Genomic DNA, 14,873 nt, shown 5'->3' on the forward strand with positions numbered 1-14,873 from the left:
CTTTTGCAAATGACATAGAAAGAGACAATCTAATTTCAATACTCCTACTCAAATGTATTGAATTGCAAAAAGTGAATAGAATTGCCGTGCTGATCTATTTACCCAAGTTTTTGTTTCTACATGGATTCCGAAGAACATTCAATTGTTTCTAAATAGGTAGCCTTAACAAATTAACCAAAGGGAATTGTTTTCCAATAACCCCTTCACTAGTCATTAGTCAATCAGTACGTTCTGTATATTGTTGAAGATGAGTATGGCATTATTAAGAAAAAATTGATAGATTGGCAGCAACGTGGTTACGTGGGTGGCAAATTGGCAGCAAGGTGAGCGGTTATTTGATGGTTTCAGAGAGGGTAAATCAGAGCAAAAGTAAGGGTAAAGAGTGGTATCTGATGGAATGTGTACCACTGGACTCCATTCCTTTCCATTAATTTTAAATTAATCCAAACAGTGGACCATAAAGACCCCTAGGAGGTTATAACTTACAACGGTTGCTTCAAGAGAACTCAAGGGGTAACAAGAAACCTTTAAGAGGGAGCCTGCTACCTCAACTGATTATGCATCTTCACTCTAATACAACTCTTGGAGCATAGACTGAGCATTCCTAACGTTTGGCTTAGATTCCCATAATATGGAGAGAACAACTCTCTATGCTTCTCACAACTGTCTATAGACCAAACCAAACTCTTGTCAAGACTTTGTTAAACAAAGGGGAGAGTTTACTAAGGGAGAACTCAAACTTGTTTGAATGTAAAATCGAATAGATAGGGTTATTTGTAGGTACAATGAAAATGTTTAGACTCACACTTATAGGAACTTCTTAATTAAAATACACAATATATTTTAATTTAGGGTTAATTGTCTACTTGGTCCCTGTCTTTGTCTCGCCGTCTGAAGTAAGTCCCTCCCCGGAAAATTTGCAAATCTGGGTCCTCTCGTTTGCAATTTGTGTGGAGCAGGTCCTCGCCGGAGTCCGGAGCTCCGGCGAGTGATGATTTGGCTAGCTGACTGGATAAATGAGTCTGACGTGTCAAGGAAAAAAAAATAAAAAAAATAAAAATTTACAAATAAGTTTTAAATCCCTAATTCATCTTTCATTAACATGGATCTTCAACATGAGTGTTCTTGATCTAAAATTTTTAGATTGATCTCATCTTCATTTTCTTATTCATCTTCTTCATAAAATTAAGAATAATTTCTTCCAAGGAAGGTTCCAGATATGTGAACAGAACCCAGAAAACAAAACTTGTAAATCCTTGCGAATTGAACCCAGAATTGTTCCAGAACTGTTTCTTCAACAAGAGTTGTAAATCCAGAAACACAAGTTAAAATCCAGAAAACAAAACACCAATCTCCACCATAACCGAGCATACAAAAATTGAAAGGGGAAGAAAAGAAGAGCAGAAAACAGAACACAACAGAGAAACAAACACAGATGAAGAAACACGAAACAGATGAACCATCGAGACCTTCTTGTTCCAGTTTCTTCTTCCTCATCACCTCATCACCTCACTGCAACATCACACACAGAGGAAGAAACACCCCAGAAACCCATTCCAGAAACACTCGTAACCCATCCCCACCTTCACCTGCAACCCAACCCCACTCGTAACCCACCCCCACCTTCACCTGCAACCCACTCCCATCCCCACCCCACCCTCACCCTCACCCGCACCCGCAACCCACCCCTGAAACCCATCCCTACCCAGAACCCATCACAACCCACCCCACCTCACCCGCAACCCACCCCCATCCCCACCCTCACTCGCAACCCCACCCTCACCTGCAACCCACCCCCATGCTGCAACCTCAACCGATGATTAACCCTTAATTTAATGCACACCTCCAGATCTAGAGATAGAGATTTGGGTGTTCAAAGGAGAAGACAGAGATTTGGATCCTTGATCTAGAAACCTAGCTCACCTCCAGATCTAGAGAGAAAGCCAAATTGTTAATTCAGACGTGGAGGGTTGATTCAGGTTTGGGATTGATAGGGACAGTGCCAATTTGATTCTGGACCTGGAGTGTTTTTTTATTTTATTTGGGGGAAATTTATTTTGTTAATTAGTTAGTTAATTAGGGTTTAATTTTGTTAATTTGAATAATAAATCTGATAAGTAATTTTTTTAAATTTTTAAATTTTTTAAAAATCCATGTCAGCTAAGTAATCTCAGTCAGCTAGCCAAATCATCACTCGCCGGAGCTTCGGACTCCGGCGAGGACCTGCTCCACACAAATTGCAAACGAGAGGACCCAGATTTGCAAATTTTCCGGGGAGAGACTTACTTCAGACGGCGAGACAAAGACAGGGACCAAGTAGACGATTAACCCTTTAATTTAATATCTCTAGATTTTTACATATGATGATCATCAGACTCTGAGTAGTAGGTGGATATAACGGACCTCGCAAAAGCAACTATGTTGAAATTAACAGTGACACAATAAATCAAGAATTTGCAAATATATACACATCCATTAAAAGCATCAATATCCAAATTGCATACTGCTTGAGCAGTTCTTGAGCTATTTACAGCAATCAGCTTGCAAATGAAAATATTCCATTAAATTTAATCTGGATACTAAATTACTAATGGAGTCCAACACCAACCACATCAAGAAAATGCCAGCAAGGTCACAGTTACATATACTTATGCACAATTACTTCTCATGCCAGCTTTCCTTATGCTCCAAGTGCTTGTAGCAGGTGTTCGCCTCAAAGCTTTAACTCCAAAGGGGTTATTTTTACTCTGTTGCATAGGAGCAAAAATTTAGCAACAAAAAATAAACTTCAAAAAACAAGAGTAAAAGAGTAAAAACCACAATCGATCATGAGCATCTCCACAATGAGAGTTACTAATTAAAATTTTATATCATTTTTTATGATTTTCCATCCTGACATATTATCTATACTACCTTAAGGAATTAACTAATTTTTTACTCCAATCCAACAACAATAAAAAAGCTGAAGAAAGAAGATAATTACCAATAGGCAAGATCCAGCTTGAGTATCACAGACAGGGTAATCAGGGGGGCAGCAGCTAGAGCCATCATCACAGCAGGTTGCAGATTCAACAGGGCAGCATCCCCATCCAAAGCAGAAGCCTGCATACTCAAAGAGGCAGCAGCATGTGGTTCCAGCTGAGCAAGAGTAGTACTCATCACACACTGTTGAAGGAGTTACAGGAGATGGAGGAGAAGGACCAGGATTTGGCGGGTTTGCACCCTTCTTGATGGGGTATGATGCCTGCATTGCAATCCCACACTTGCCAGTCTTGGTTGTTTGCACATTCCTCTGCAGTTTGATGTAACCATTCTCACCCCATTCTGCACCCCATGAATTCTTCACTAACCAGTAATCAGTACCATTCTCTGTTCCATATCCAACTACGGCCACACCGTGGTCAAGTTCTGTTCCACATAGGCCAGTGAAAACACCCTGCACCAACAACAACAAAATTAAGTCAACTCAACACCTTCTAGCTCTAACATCTCAAGTCTCAAGTCAACAAAAAATGAAGGGACAACAACTTGTACCCAATTAAACCATCTAAATAGTTAATATTATACAATCTTGCACTACCAAAACAAATAATTGGAAGTTTGGGACAACAATTTGTACACAAAAATCTACAGATGATGACATAATTTGCTGATCAAATGTTTAGATGGGTTGTGGTACACAATACAAAGTACAATAATTTCACAAACTACATCTTGTAACTTGTAACTTGTAGCTTCTCTGTAAAAGTGATCATAAGGCTTGACATAACAACAAAACGATGTCATGAGTGCGTGTTTGGTTTTAAAATTTGTACATATTAATCCAATAACGGTTTAGTCAAAAACTACAAACTACTACTAGTATCTTCTAACTTAAAGTGATTAGACAGAAACCAAATATACTATAACTCTTGCATTAGCTAAGTTAAAGGTTAGTATTAGACAATCCTCAATTAGAAAATCAACCAGGATAAGAATAAGATAACTTGATTAGATAGATTACCGAGACATAAAGTTGAAATGCCCTGCCACCGGCTTCAATGGCAACACTAACAGGTTGGTGTGCAACAGCCTTCTTCAAGGAGTTCTCATCATTTTCCGGAACATCTTCATATCCATCAATGGTGACTACCTTAGCATTTTTCTGAGAAAGCAGAACCAGGTAATTAGATAAATAGCCATAAATTTCTATTTTCTAAGGCGTGTCAATGAAATTGCTTGAACCCTAGAAAATGCTTCCTTTCTTCTTTCAAAAGGATCAAAGGGTAAATGAGAGGCATACCCTGTTTGTATCACAGGTTTGATCGCGAGCACGATAGGGGTAATCATCTTCGGTATCAATGCCTCCATTTTGCTTGATAAACTCAAAAGCATAATCCATAAGACCTCCATTGCACCCCATGTTATAACCTCTATCACAATCCACCAACTCTTGCTCAGACAAGGAGATGAGATCACCTGTCACAATTTGATTGATCCCCTCCACCGCCGCAACCGAGGAAAATGCCCAGCAACTCCCTTCACAATACCACAATTCAACTCAACTCAATCAGCAAACACAACACACACCCCTCATGGCTCATATCATAAAATATAATATACAATCTTCTCCAAAACCCAATTAACACACACAAAACAATTAACAAACCCCTTGCATGCAAGAGAAATTAGAAAACTCACCACATTGGCCTTGATCTTTAACAGGAGCAACCGCACCTTTCTCCCTCCAATCCACCGAAGCTGGCAATTCCTCACCCTCACGAAAACCATAACGATCACTCCTCTTCGACCCAGATAGCAACCCACGTGAACCTCGGGTTCGGGTACCCAAAAACATGGCCCGGTACTCCTCATTGGTGAGATCAGAAAACTTGTTAAGCCCCAACTTATAGGTTTTCTCACCTTCCCTATTGTTATGATGATCAATGAAACGCAGATTATCCTTGAAGATTTCAAACCTGCGTTCCTTCTCCCCCAACGCGTTGTAAACCTTGTGGTGCTTCACAAGCCACGCCTCGTACATGTTCTTGAGGTGATTCTCGGTTCTGGCTTCAACCTTGGCGTCGTAGTCGATGATGGACATGTCGAGGGCGAAGGCGGAAAGAGCGAAGAAGAAGAAGGAGAGGGCGAGGGAAAGGTAGAGAGTTTGAAAGAGAGCCATGGTGATGATTGTGTTGAAATGAGGGTTGTGAAGAAGGTTATGCTATGCAATGTGTATATATAAGATAACAGAGAATGAACGTGAACTGGGTTTGATTCATTCACGAAACGAAACGAAACGGAAACTGCGTACATGTTTGTTTGTTTGTTATATCTTTTGTTGTCCCTAAATTTAGGATTCTAGTACCCCCATTTGACAAACATGGAAACAGAATGACTTCTCTATCCTACTCTGTTTTTTTATGCTAAACGAAATCTGTTTTTTCTTTTTGCTTTTAAATTTACATTTTGATTTCCTAATTTAAAATAATATTTTGTATATCATTAATGAGTAATTGTTTGTTTGTCTAGGTGAGTCGTTGTCGAGCCCGGTTCAAATTAGGTTAGGGCATAACCGAGTTAAGGTTTGGGCAGGCGATCCTAGGTTCGATTAGGTTCCAAGTTCAGATGGATCAGCCGTGAGTCCTAGCATGTTGATATCGGATATTGCCTGAGACTAAGTGGGTAGGACCAAGGTTTGGGCAAGTCGAACTTGTTATTATTATAAAATTCGGGGTTGTCTAAATGACACATGTGAAAGTTTGGGTTAAATAACCCATCATCCGATCACATTGAAGATAAATGAGTTGGAAATAAATTAATAAATAAAATATAGAAATTTCAACTCATCTATCTCCAATGTGATTGGATGATGAGTTATTTAACCCAAACTTTCACATTGGTCATTTAGACAACCCCTTTCGAGTTATTATTGATCAAACCTATCTTTTATTTTGAATTTCCTAGAATGATATTTAAGATAAAAGAATCAATATGGTTATTAGATAAATGAAATATTTTGAGATTTATCTTTAATTTTAATTTTAAAAAGTGAATTATAAGTTTAATCTAAAGGAGACAAAAGTTTATTCAATTAAGAGGAGATTTTAAGAAAGAAAATTTTATCTACTTGTTAATCAAAATTTTAGTGAGTTAAAAGTTTTATTGAAAGTGATTTTAACTAATTTTATCCTAACAAGATTAATTTATCAAACTTACTTTTAAAATAAAAGTATTCAAACATAAATCACATTACAACCAACCGACATTAACATAAATATTATTCTGTAAACTCACATTCACTCCAGCTCTGTTTTGCAAACTCAAATCCAAACACACACTACTTGAAATTCTCAAAAACAATCGAACAAAGAAAATGCTTGCTTTTAGGGAAATGCTATAATTCTCATTGCATTTTATTTAGCGCAATATAGCATACACTTCCCTTCGTTACAGTCAATGACCAAGTTTACAAATTTCTCTGCAAATTTTTAGTTTCTCATCACCTCTGCTTATCTTTCTAACCTTTGATATTCCTTGCAAGAAAGTGACAACATTCACATCATGGTCCCATTTTTTTTGGCTACCCTTGATAAACTTCACTTGATGATTTTGAAGGGTCTCATCATGACATTGTCTTCATGGTCCAATACCTGCATAATATGAATCTTATGATTAATTAGTAGTGGTTTATAAAAATATAACTAAAATGCAAATAAAAAAAAGTATATGTACGTACATGACAATGATACACATAGCCAGGCTCTGCGGTTGCATCAAACTCATACGATGCATTGGTATGTATGTAACCAAACCTCACCACAATCTTCGTCACGAACCCCGGTCTCATCTTGAACACATTCTTCCACCCTTTCTCATGACCTGGCACCTCCACCTTCTCCCCTCGTGCATACTCACCCACGTGGCACTTCATCGCATCGTTGATTTTCACCATGCAATCCTTAAACTCATCCAAATTAACCACCTTCGTCTGATCCAACACCTTGAACAAACCCAAATGAACGTGAAGCGGGTGATTATCGCCCGTCAAGTTTATCACATTCCACACCTCAGTGGACCCCTCCTTCGGGGTCTCAGTAACCGGCGCGTCGTACGATTTCCCATTCATGTACAAGTGAGTTGGCTCACCTTTGTCGGTGGTGTACTCGTACATAGCAATGTACCGTGTGTGCGACACGCCTGATAAACCAGCAATAGGGTAATTCAATAACATTTTTGGGATCCGTGACATGTCAACTTGCTTATCGGGTAAGATGTTGAATTTCATAACCTTGCTGGTAGCTTCATCAACCGAGTCACCGTCAGGGTAAGGATACTTTGCATCGTTGGCTAGAATAGCAACGTTGCTCTTTGACTCTGAAAAGTCAACAATAACGTCAGTGATCTCAGATGGCCCCATTAAGGTTTTCTTGGTTGTGATCGGTTTCTCGATGTAAGCAGAATCAGCTGCCACATGTGTGAATCTCAAACCGTTGGTGAAGAAGAGTCTGAAGAATCTCGCGTTGCTGGCGTTGATGATGCGGAATCTGTACCTCCGACGACGTACGGTGAGATGTGGCCAGGCTTTGCCGTTGACGATGATGGCGTCGCCAAAATACTCTGGCTGCCACTGCGGGTGTATGGAAGGGTTGTTTCCGGTGGAGTTCATGTAGATTGAACCGTCGCTCCGGAAGCTACGATCGAACAAGACCAACGGTCGATCTAGCTCGTCGCCTATGGGTAATCCCAACGGGGACTCGATGGAAGGGTGGCGGATGATGTAGGCTCCTATTAAGCCAGCGAGGAGGTTGACCCGGGTCAACCCCATGGCATGGTCATGGTACCATAGATTTCCTGGTTGTTGGTTGTTTGGGTAGTGATAGGTCTTCTTGGTCCAGGTGGGTCCTCTCTTTTTGAACTGTGCAGTGAACCATGAATTTGCGTTTCCGTCGCTCTCGGGCTCGTGGATCCCGCCGTGGAGGTGAACCACCGTGGGGATGCCGCCGGAGGTGTTGGGTGAGGCGACGGGGATAGATGGATCCCACGGGAGGATCTGGTGTGGGGGGAGTTTATTTTGCCACCTCACGTGGGTCCCAACTCCGTGGAGGGCCTCGATGGTGGGACCAGGTACTGATGCGGTGCGTTTGGTTAATCCATAAGCATAAACCCTTGTTGGAAGGAGATCCTTGTGGAATTTCTAAAAAACAAAAGGGACATTCTAAATTTTTTTTGAAAGAAAATAAATATTATTTCTAATTGAAACTTGAAATAGAAATAATTAGATACTAAAAAAAGACTTGCTACTAAGTAATTATGTTTTAATTGTTTGTGCAATTAAACTTACATATAAATGTTGTTTTGAGTTTTGGAAAGTAAAAAAATATATTAAATGAAGAATAACATAGTGGAGAATGTGTTATCAATGTCATTTAATGATAATACACTGTCAATACTGTCAATGTAAACATTTTTTACAGAAACATCAAATCATGAGTCGCCAAATCAGAAATTAACTTTTAAATTTAATTAAAATAAAATTTAACATTAATGATTTTAATTTAAATACGTGGCATTCAATTATTGGACGTTTGTGTAAAAATATTTTTCACTGACTATGCACAATCATTTTTTTAGAAAGCTAAAACTATGCACAACCATATTAAACTTTATTTGTAAACGTGTCAACAAACTTATAGGGAACGGGAAAAAATATAATAATATCATTATATTGTCTAAGTCAAAGAAAATAGGTCATCACTCTATATCTATACAAGTTTATATGGTTATATAATTATATAGTCTAACATGCTTAAACATATAAATAAGCAATAAGTATATAATTTTTAGATATTATAATATAAATTCAATGTAGAAATAATAAAATAAAATTTAAAATTATTTATACAGGTCGTTTTGTTGTGCTTACAAAGCCTTATGAGTGGCCTAGGGTTGATATTTTTAACTAATTATTTTTTTTCAAAAAGTCTTGGCATTTTCTATTTATTAATTTGACATTACCTTAGCCTGATGTAGAGGCCATAGGCCACTGTCAACAGCTTAACCTACTTTTTTTTTAATGAGCAAACAATTGCATTAAAGGGAGTACAATGAGTACTCAACCCATAATACATAAAGAATCAAAACAAAGAGACAACAATCATAGAAAAAGAAAAACAACCCAAGAAAATACAGAGTACAAAAGCATGAAAGAAAAGCATTCTCCTTCTCTATCAGCGCCTCTACACGTAAAAAAAGCCAACAAAAGGAAACAGGGCAAGGCTTCGATCCAGGAACCACTTACATCCCTAGAGAGAAGTAACCACACATAGCTTTTACTTCTGTCAATTATAATTTTGCTTTTATCACGTTTTGTTTTATGTGTATATACATGTCCTCAAATGGTAACTTTGATGATAAGAGTTGTATGACATATGAGTTGGGTTGGGGAAGTTTCGGATCATTCCCTAGCAAGTGCAATTTTACTCTCTGATATAAAAAAAATGTCTTTTACTAAATAAATTAACAAAAATTATAATTAAGTTTGCACCTTTTGATGGAAAGAAGTGAAAAAAATATTAAAAACAAGGAAAAAAACAACATTCTTTCAACAAGTGAAATATAATGCTATCCTAGAATTAAGCACAGGTGACAGGCCATTGGATGGAAAGTACACAAATAATTTACATCTTAAATGAATTATTTAATCAGAATTTGTACTGTAATCAAGATCATTAGAAAAAGCCAAACTAAATTTATGTCTAGCAAGAGGAGAGTGGATTTTTTTTTTTGCATGAATGATACAATAATTTGGAAGAAAACAAACATACCCATTTCTTCTTGAACATGCTAATCTTGAGAGACTTTGATATGGGGACTCCATTGGAAACCTTGTAGCCAAGGATTTTGGGCATATGAGGAAGCTCATCCACAAACATCTCCAACTTGGATGCATCTAACAGTTTATCTTCTGAAGCAGCTAAGGAGGAGGTAAGAAGAGCATTTAGAAGAGATAGAATTAGAGGGAATAGTTTGAGGAGCAATGTTGCTCTCTCCATGGCTGTGGCTAGTGGCTACCTTCAAAATCAGAACTCAGTGGTTTCAGAGAGAAGGGAAAGTAGTGGACTATATATAGGGAGAGACAAGAAGGGTGTGTGTGGGACGAAGATTGTGTCAACGAATTGAAAGTGGCTATTATTTGCCACTAGCACAAGAAATATCACAATTAATCATAAAGGTAGCTAGTTGCAACTTCACAATCGGGAAGAGATCAGAGGACAGAGGCCAACCAACAGAGAAAGACATATAGAAAACATGATGGAGAAAGAGAGTGATCGATATTGGTTTTCTTTTCTTTGCTCTGTATGAATTAATTAGCTATTAGATCTATCGTGTTTTCACCGCGTATCATGAACTGTTGAAGTTTCCATGTAGGAAATGATTTTAACCTCATTTCTACATATATTTACATTAATCTAACACTTACCCTAACACTTTTCTTAAATCCCATTTGGCTCGCTTACACATTATATCCCACTTTTAGTTTTGTAATCATCACAAATCATATATCTCATTTCTATCTCTTTTGTGAGTTTTGATTCATTCAAATTTTGCTTTCCTTTCTTTTCATTAATTTTCATCTGTTTTCTTTTTTCTTAATAATTTTTCATCTATTTTCTCTCTTATTTTTTAATTACATCATCATTGATCATATTTTAAATTTCTCTAGGAGCTTCTTTCTATTTTAGTGTAAAGTGTGTATGATGTGTGAATAAAATACCTTTTAATTAAGGCAAATTCTGTGGTACCCTGAAATTCTTTTGGGTACGGTACCCCGACTAGATGAAATTGTGAAATTGAAGGGTAGAGAAAGAGAGACAATTAGACATTTTAACTTTTGTTGGAATCTTAGACATCATGCTGGTTGTTGCAGCTCTTTTTAAGTCAGAATCTAGTGGTGGAAGTGAAAATGTATGCGATGTAAGAACAAGAGAGTTATCAACCACAATAAGGGTGAGATATGAAAATTGGTGTCTGGCGAACAACAAGATAATGGGATAATCTACTAAAATGCTCATGAATGATGGTGCTAGAAGCTTTTAGAAGTTAACAATTTTGGAGATAAATAAGTTTTACATCATTTAAGGTACCGTACCCTCAATTAAATTAAGATACCACAGCAAGCACCTTTAATTAATCTCATGTCTCTTTGTGTGTGGGCCAATATAATTCACTACGTACTTTCCCTTCTCTGAAACCCTGCCCTGAGTTTTGCCTTTAATTTGGTCCCCTTCTTGCTGAATTTCTAGCTACGCCATTGTCTGCTTGCACAAGTGCACAACAATGTTTATCAACTTGTGAAGGACGACGTCTTCGGTGGGTCAATTAAATACTGACTCACCGTGGTACACTTAAAATTTTGGACTGTAATGACAATTTTGCCCTTAGCTTATTTTTTTTCTGGACAATAATATCCTCTCATTTTCTCCACCGCCTCACTAGCACTCTCTGGTATTGTGCTACACCTGAGCAGACCTGGAATTTTCTTCACCCACACAGCTCCTACAAAAATTTACTACCGTCATCTTCTTCACACACACAGCCCCTTCAAAATTGAGATTTTTTTTCCCAAAATAAGAATAAGTTTATGAAAGAAACCCCAAAAAAATTACAATTGAGTGAAGAAAATCTCAGATCTGCAAGTTCCAGAGATGGCTGCACTGTCAACTTTACTCACAAATGGGTCGATCTCAACCCAAACAAGGGAGAAGACAGAGGCCAAAAGCACTGACCACAGAATAACAACGGTTGGAGTACGATTTTGTTTATGAAAGAAACCCACAAAAAATAGAGGAACCCAGACAAAGCATATAAGAAGAGGAAGGACCTCACGAACATGTTCATCATTAGATTAGAAACGTAGACCAATTGATTCAAGTGTTAATTTGACCCAATCCTGTTCTTGTTCTAATGTCTTGCTGCCTCATCCCTTTTAGCGTTTGATTCAAGTTCTAATTTGGCCCCTTCAAATATTTACCTGAAGCTCTGCCACTGGATGTGGTTGTCGGGAGGAAATGATTTTGCAGCACACTAGTGACTGAGGTAGGAGGAGACAGCCTCAGCTGTGAATGGTGAGGGTGAATGGGTAATATGTGTATTGGATAATTTTGTAATTTAACATTTGAATCTCAATCAATCTCATCTGTTCAATTTAAAATTAATATATCCAATGGCTATTTTTAAACTGCACCACGGTGTGACAGTTTTTGACTGTACCACCGAAGCCAACACCTCTCTTCCCTCGAGCTTCTTGTTATGGTCAAAATAGAGTTTAGAAATGGTTGGGTCGAGCCAACTGTCTAACATATATCAGTTTTAGTAATTATACACATTTAAAATTGCTTTGAAGTGATATAATCCAAACGAAATTCCTTTTATCAAACTTATACCTTTAAGATAAAATATCCAAACATAAATCACATTACCACAAATTCACATTAATCTAGTAAGTAAGAGAGAAAGGAGAAGAGAGATATGAGAAATAGTCTGATGGGGATGCTCTGCTAGGTGCAGACTCCCTTGTATTTATATTATTAGGTTTAGAGTGTTGAACAAGTATACATGTGGGTCTGGCCCATGGACTCTTAACTATGATGGGCATCCAAATATTCATAACACTCCCCCTTGGATGACCATCCCTTAAGAATGTGCCTAATTAAAACCTTACTAGAAAAAACCCAGTGTGGGATAAAAACCTAGTGAAGGAAAAAGAGTACATCATTCTATAGTTCGTCTTTGTACATTGCCTCATTAAAAACCCTACCATGTAAAACCCAATGGGAAAAAAACACTGTTAAGGAAAAAAGAGTGCAATGCATTTTAATTGAGATCTTTGAGCCGACGAACTCTCATATTCCGCACAAGCTTTTCAAATGTTGTAGTTGGAAGAGCCTTCGTAAATAAGTTTTCCAAATTATCCTTTGAACGAACTTGTTGGATGTCTACGTCACCATTCTTTTGTAGATCATGAGTGAAGAAGAGCCTCGGTGATATTTGCTTTGTCCATCTCCCATGATGTATCCTTCTTTTGATTGAGTAGTGCATGTAGTATTATCTTCATATATAGTTGTTGGCGGCATTTTTTCAAGAGGACAAATCACCAATATCAAGTACGCATTGAATCACGAATCTCAGTCAAACGTATTCTTGTCTTGCCTCATGTAATGCTAATATTCCTGCAAGGTTAGCTGAGGTGGCTATCATAGTTTCTTTCACAGATCTCCATGAAATGGTTGTTCCTCCACATGTAAACAAGTAACCTGTTTGAGATATTTAGACAAATATCCAGCATCTGCATAACCAATTAGATTAAGCTTGGACATAAAGGGAAAAAATAAACTCATATCTAATGTGCCTTTAAGATAACGAAACACTTGTTTTCCATTCCAATGTCTTTGTGTAGGTGAAGAACTATATCTTGCTAATAAGTTAATAGCAAATGATATATCAAGTCGAGTATGACTAGCAAGATACAATAATGCTTTGATAGCACTAAGATATGGTACTTCAGGATCAAGTAATTCTTCATTCTTTTCTCAAGGTCTAAAAGGATCTTTATTTACATTTAATGACCTTAAAGTCAATAGAGTACACAGTGGACATGATTTGTCCATATAGAATCATTTTAGTACCTTTGCAATATAAGTCCTTTGGTACATAAATACCTCATCCTTTAGATACTCAATTGATAAGGCTAGACAAAAGTTTCATTCTCAACTCTTTTATCTCAAATTCTTTCTTTAACAAATCTACAACTTGTGTGAGCTCTTCTAGAGTCTCAATAAATCATTGTCATAAACATTAATTATGGCATAAACAATCTCATATCTCATCATAAATATGTATGAGTTTGTTGGGTCATTTTGTGACCGTCCTTAAGAAAATAATCATCTAGATTGCCTCAATCTAGTAATTTGTTCATTGTTGAGAACATGAATTGTGTGCTTTAGGCATCTTACAATCTTCAAGGAGTTTTATAGAGATATCAATCTCAAGTGAGTCATACCAATAAGTTGTAACTCCAAGTATCCACCACGATTGTCACTTGTTTGTCTTAAATATGACAACATTATTTCACTTTACTACAAAGACTCTTTAAGCCTTATCGTCTTTATACCTTTAGGGTATAGATATGAGGTCCAAAGACCCTTAAATTCAACAAATGAATTGCTTCTTTCTATTTATGGCCAATCACACCCATTCATTTTCGGGTTCAAGATTCTCGCACATATTTCTAATATTGAGCGCTACTTCATCATGTTGACAATTCTTTATGTTCTTGGTTCCTTGTGTTAACTTGTAGAGACAAAATCATATGAGATCTCTTAAATAAATAATTACAGGTACCTGAACCTCTTCAGGAGGAATAAACATTTTTGTAGTCTCTACACTTTTCAAGATAGTTTGCCTCCTCAACAAGACCATCATCCTTCTCTAGGATATATATTTTTGAACCAAGTTTTAGGCATGCCTTAACCTAATAATAATGACAAATTTTCCAACTGGGATATCAAGTTAGAGAAGGGTATTTGCAGCATATAAGGAATTTAATAATTCCTTTTAGGTCAGAGAATGCATCTTTTGAACTTCTGGTTCATAGTGCGAGTATACATATGCATTCTTTACAAATTTTCAGAGCTGCTTAATTTCCTCTCCCCCCAATGCTGAGAAACAACAAGTAAGATATAAAATATATATATCGGTACTGGCTCAAATTGATTACATAATCTCAGCTTTCCTTGTGGTCCCACCTTAGTGCGTTGTGGTGGAGCGATTCAAAATATATAACGCACATTGAAAATTCTTAGATGAGAGATATTAGGTTCCTGACCATGAAC

At 37.2% G+C, this 14,873-nt stretch overlaps 2 protein-coding genes across 2 annotated transcripts; both read right to left on the reverse strand.

The window, feature by feature from the left end:
- Window positions 1-2,432: 2,432 nt before the first annotated feature.
- LOC130721352 (cysteine proteinase mucunain-like) lies at window positions 2,433-5,299 on the reverse strand. The gene is made up of 5 exons (XM_057572132.1): window positions 4,681-5,299; window positions 4,283-4,518; window positions 4,004-4,144; window positions 2,984-3,436; window positions 2,433-2,747 (listed from the first exon to the last, which is right to left on the reverse strand). Exons 1-5 carry the CDS (start codon window positions 5,159-5,161, stop codon window positions 2,649-2,651), a joined length of 1,410 nt encoding a protein of 469 aa, XP_057428115.1. The 5' UTR covers window positions 5,162-5,299; the 3' UTR covers window positions 2,433-2,648.
- A 932-nt stretch (window positions 5,300-6,231) lies between these two features.
- On the reverse strand, window positions 6,232-10,088 carry LOC130718817 (multicopper oxidase LPR2-like). Its single transcript, XM_057569443.1, has 3 exons — window positions 9,807-10,088; window positions 6,719-8,176; window positions 6,232-6,632 (listed from the first exon to the last, which is right to left on the reverse strand). Exons 1-3 carry the CDS (start codon window positions 10,032-10,034, stop codon window positions 6,579-6,581), a joined length of 1,740 nt encoding a protein of 579 aa, XP_057425426.1. The 5' UTR covers window positions 10,035-10,088; the 3' UTR covers window positions 6,232-6,578.
- Window positions 10,089-14,873: the final 4,785 nt, after the last annotated feature.

Source organism: Lotus japonicus, chromosome 5, assembly GCF_012489685.1.
Source record: "Lotus japonicus ecotype B-129 chromosome 5, LjGifu_v1.2".
NCBI lineage: Eukaryota > Viridiplantae > Streptophyta > Magnoliopsida > Fabales > Fabaceae > Lotus > Lotus japonicus.

What these genes read in the sequence shown, in the direction of transcription:
- LOC130718817 (XM_057569443.1), bottom strand. Translation starts at nt 10,034, where the DNA reads ATGGAGAGAGCAACATTGCTCCTCAAACTATTCCCTCTAATTCTATCT. An exon ending in GCATGTTCAAGAAGAAATGG is followed by an intron (nt 8,177 to 9,806) that starts GTATGTTTGTTT and finishes TTTGTTTTTTAG; the next exon opens with AAATTCCACAAGGATCTCCT. An exon ending in GCTATGTGTATCATTGTCAT is followed by an intron (nt 6,633 to 6,718) that starts GTACGTACATAT and finishes CATATTATGCAG; the next exon opens with GTATTGGACCATGAAGACAA.
- LOC130721352 (XM_057572132.1), bottom strand. Translation starts at nt 5,161, where the DNA reads ATGGCTCTCTTTCAAACTCTCTACCTTTCCCTCGCCCTCTCCTTCTTC. An exon ending in AAACCTGTGATACAAACAGG is followed by an intron (nt 4,145 to 4,282) that starts GTATGCCTCTCA and finishes CTGCTTTCTCAG; the next exon opens with AAAAATGCTAAGGTAGTCAC. An exon ending in CATTTCAACTTTATGTCTCG is followed by an intron (nt 3,437 to 4,003) that starts GTAATCTATCTA and finishes TTGTTGGTGCAG; the next exon opens with GGTGTTTTCACTGGCCTATG.